The 4126-nt window shown below is 40.6% G+C and overlaps 1 protein-coding gene across 1 annotated transcript; it reads left to right on the top strand.

Moving 5' to 3' along the window:
- Positions 1-186: 186 nt before the first annotated feature.
- LOC134192450 (NHL repeat-containing protein 2-like) lies at positions 187-3737 on the top strand. The gene is made up of 2 exons (XM_062661189.1): positions 187-534; positions 2325-3737. Exons 1-2 carry the CDS (start codon positions 187-189, stop codon positions 3558-3560), a joined length of 1584 nt encoding a protein of 527 aa, XP_062517173.1. The 3' UTR covers positions 3561-3737.
- The last annotated feature ends 389 nt before the right edge of the window (positions 3738-4126 follow it).

The raw sequence follows: 4126 nt of genomic DNA on the forward strand, positions 1-4126 counted from the left end.
GAAAGTTTAAGAAAAATAAGACTGACATAAAAATAAAAATAAAAAGACAGAACACCATCACTCGCCTAACACAATGCTAACCGAGCCTTTACTAATTATAAATTTTATTGTCCTTTGCTCGTTGGTATTAATAGAGCATGTTATGCTAAAGCTCCTCCTCCTCGCGTGATTCACGTGCGTTTCAATATGTCCGCTACGTCTGTTAACGTATCTACTGTTGCTGGCTCTCTACAGGGTGGACATCGTGACGGGGCAGGAAGAGATGCTCTATTCTACAATCCAATTGGCTTGGCCTTTACAAATAGCGGTGATATAATAGTAGCAGACTGGAGTAATCATTGTATCCGTAAAGTGATGTTACCTAGAGGAGACGACATATCCTCACACGTAGAAACGATTGCTGGAGTTGCTGGCCAGTGTGGCTACAGAAATGGGACTGCAGATCAAGCTTTGTTTAACAACCCCTCTTCAGTGGCTGTGGGAGAGGACGACACTATCTACGTGACAGACAGGGGAAACAATAGAATCAGAACGGTGTGTGTGTGTGTGTGTGTGTGTGTGTGTGTGTGTGTGTGTGTGTGTGTGTGTGTGTGTGTGTGTGTGTGTGTGTGTGTGTGTGTGTGTGTGTGTGTGTGTGTGTGTGTGTGTGTGTGTGTGTGTGTGTGTGTTGATCAAAGGAACAGATGGCAGGTAGCTGCTGCTGCAAATTACAGAGGTGCACATTGCACTGCCTTCTTCAGTGCCAAATTCAAGGTGGGCGAATCTAGCGCATGCGCACTATTGAGCAATTTAGAAAACTTCAATGCCTGCATGGCACTGGGTATTTAATTAATCAAGCTCAATGTTTATGACTTTTATTATTTAAATGTTCCTGAAATCATAAGAAGTATTATGAACTGTGTTTGAATGTACACCTGAACTATACTTTGGCTAAGTCTAGCACTGGTCCAATGCCATTCAAGCACGTTTTGGCAAAATCAGCACTCTAGCAAAGAAGAAATGAATTATCACACACACACAATACAATTTGATTGACATATCTAACTACTTTGTCTTGTGACTTTGGGTTGGTTCCAGACAACAATACAACTCCACAAGCAAATTATGTTGTTGCCAAGGGTGTGGCTTACATACGGAATGAAATGCAGACGATAACTCTGCGCCTAGGCTATGGTTTAGCACTTTAGTGCTTCTTCATTCAAACTGTAAAACTTTTATTTCTCTGCTACACAAGAAAGTTTCAACTTGGTCCTGGACAAGTGAGCATCACAATTAGCTATCTTACTACACAAATAGTCTCATGACTGCAGTCATATGCGTGTTGTACTCCTGGAAGTATGATGTGTAGGGTGTGGCTTAGACTCGAGTGTCCCAGGGCCATGGGAGCCGGACCACTTTAGTCTAGACTGATCATGAACTTTCACCAGAGGCTTTTAGTTCACTTACTTCTGATTCAGATAAATCTAGTCTATCTAGTAAAAACAGCTTACGTTATTGATCACTGTGACACATACATGCGAACTCCACATTTTGCAATTGTCGACTAGATTCAGGTATAATCTCAAAACTTCTGGACCAATGTTGCATCTCCCAGGGGCAGCTGAACTACGAGGCTACTTTACACATGCTTGCTAGCGCACGTTAAATTACCACTTTCTCTATTTGCTTGCTACGGGTCTGTGTGCCGCCGGAGAAAGATTGATCTGGCTACGTGAGACTATGGAAATCTTCATGGCAGTACTCAGTATTTGGGGACGGACTCAGTCACTGACATTGAGAGTTTTGTTGCAGAGTTACTTGAGTGAAATACACAAAGGTTGTGGTTTCCCCTGCTAACTTGGGTGCATTTGTATTTGATTGGAATATTTTAGAATAGGAAAGATTGGAAAGGCCACTAGGTTGTTAGATTGATACCAATTACTGTTTTGGTAAACTTCGGAAAGTGTTTCGCAGACAACCATATGAATGGCGTGAAATGATTGTCTTTCCATTGAAGCAATCCTCAGGAGTCTTTGTAAGCATAGCACATGAGAACCAGAACGAAGGCATACATCTGCATGGATTGCAGTGTGCGTATGCATTTGATCACTATTCCATATTTTACCTTCTGATTCACATTCCTTTTCTCTTTCCACAATCAAATTTACCCTAATTGCACTCTTAACCATACGTGTAGGACAAGTTGGCTTTGGTAATAGGAAGAAATATTCTAGAACAGCACACTCATGGCTTTTGTTTAATTTTCTCCTGCTTTGTTTAGAACATTTAAGATTGGTACACGTAGTGATGTCATTTTTTAATGTTGTGCATGTCATTGTGTGTAGGTGGATGGGTGTGACAAAGTGAAAACATTGGCTGGATCAGAAAACAAAGGATTAGTTGATGGGCAGGGAAGTTCTGCTTCTTTTACAGAATTAAGAGATATTACTCAATCAGCAAACAAATCCATCTTCTACATCACTGACCACCACTGTATTCGTAAGATAGATATAGCTGGTAATGTCATTACTATTGCAGGACAACAAGCAGAAGGTCTGACTGATGGTCACTGTAGTGAAGCAAAGTTTTACTGGCCACGGCAAATAGCATGCAGAAGTGGAGATGATGAGACATTGTATGTTGCTGACTATTTTAACCATGCAGTGAGAGAAGTATCACTCAACACTAGAAATGTTAGAACAATTGCTGGTGGCAAAGGTGCAGGGTCTTGTGATGGAGCAATAGAAGTGGCCACACTAAACCGACCGTATGGAATTACTATTGACAGCAAAGGTTGCATCTTTGTGTGTGATCGTTACAATCATAAGATTAGAATAATTTTCTCTACCATGGAGACAATGACTACTCTAGTGGGATGTGGTGAGAAAGGTTTAGTAGATGGCAATGGTGAGGAAGCAAAACTAGAGAATCCGTGTTGTCTTCTTCTGAACGAGTCAACCCATACACTTTACTTTACACAGCAACATTGCATTCGTAAAGTTGATCTCCAACAGTATTTTATTCCACCACTACCAAACTTGGATGTATCATTGGGTGAAGATCAGATGTTTCTTGTAGACAACAAGGATTTGGCAGATGTTGTGTTCCAAGTTGAAGACAAACAAATCTTTGCTTATAAACCCATTCTAATTGCTCGCAATTCTTATTTTTCTGGTCTCTTCTCATCTGGAATGAAGGAATCCCATCCTTCAGGTGATGGACACGTGACCACAATTCCAATCCAAGATGCAAGCTATGATGCTTTTCGAGCTCTCATTGTGTATCTCATCACAGACAAGGTGAGTGTGGATGTGAATGACTGGAAGATGGTATGGCAACTTCTCATTCTCTCTGATCGCTTTCTGGTTTCCAAACTGAAGAGTTACTGTGAACAGATTGTGGCAAGACACATTAGAGTAGAGAATGCAGTTGAAGTTCTGTGTTTGTCAGACACTCACAACACTCCACTGCTGAAAGAACAAGCCATCACATTTATATGCAATCATCTTGATGTGATGAGAGGAAGGGCTGAAATGGAGCAACTGTCATCTTCTTTACTTTTAGAAATTATTCGAAAATAACAATCTGATTTGACATGTTGTGTTTTTATTGTTATTGTTGAATTTATTTTTATGCATTTGTTGGTTATTGGGTGTTTTAGTAGCTACAGACAATCATACATGTACTGCATGTGATGGCATGTCAGTGACTGCTCCATATGTTTTAGTTGATTTACATTTGAAAAGATTGTGAGTTTGTTGGTCACTTGTGTGTCAGACCATGAGAAAGCGAGTAGAAATAATGTTGACTGCTGGATGAAAATTCACTTACCGTACTATTGGTGATCAGTTCCAACGTGAGCGCATGAAGCGTGCCGTGTCTGAGAGACTATTTGGTACATTAGATAGTCTCCAACCCCAATTACACGACGCCACTAGGCTGGAAGCCCAAAAGACCAGTCGTGCCCAACTCTCAAGAAACAAACCACGAAAAGCTTCCAAACGAAAATCTTCCAAATGGAGTGTCAACTGAGTGAAAGATTTTGATTTTGAAATAGTCCGAAAAAGAACGGGTAAACCGTTTGCTGCAGAAATGTCTCGCCTCTGTAAATACAAACTAGCAAAACAGTTTGTAGAAGTATGGAAAA

Source organism: Corticium candelabrum, chromosome 16, assembly GCF_963422355.1.
Source record: "Corticium candelabrum chromosome 16, ooCorCand1.1, whole genome shotgun sequence".
Classification (NCBI taxonomy): domain Eukaryota; kingdom Metazoa; phylum Porifera; class Homoscleromorpha; order Homosclerophorida; family Plakinidae; genus Corticium; species Corticium candelabrum.

Bases quoted from the DNA above. Each gene is read 5' to 3' on its own strand.
- LOC134192450 (XM_062661189.1), top strand. From the start codon at position 187: ATGTCCGCTACGTCTGTTAACGTATCTACTGTTGCTGGCTCTCTACAG. The intron at 535-2,324 runs GTGTGTGTGTGT...CATTGTGTGTAG, and splicing joins GAAACAATAGAATCAGAACG to GTGGATGGGTGTGACAAAGT.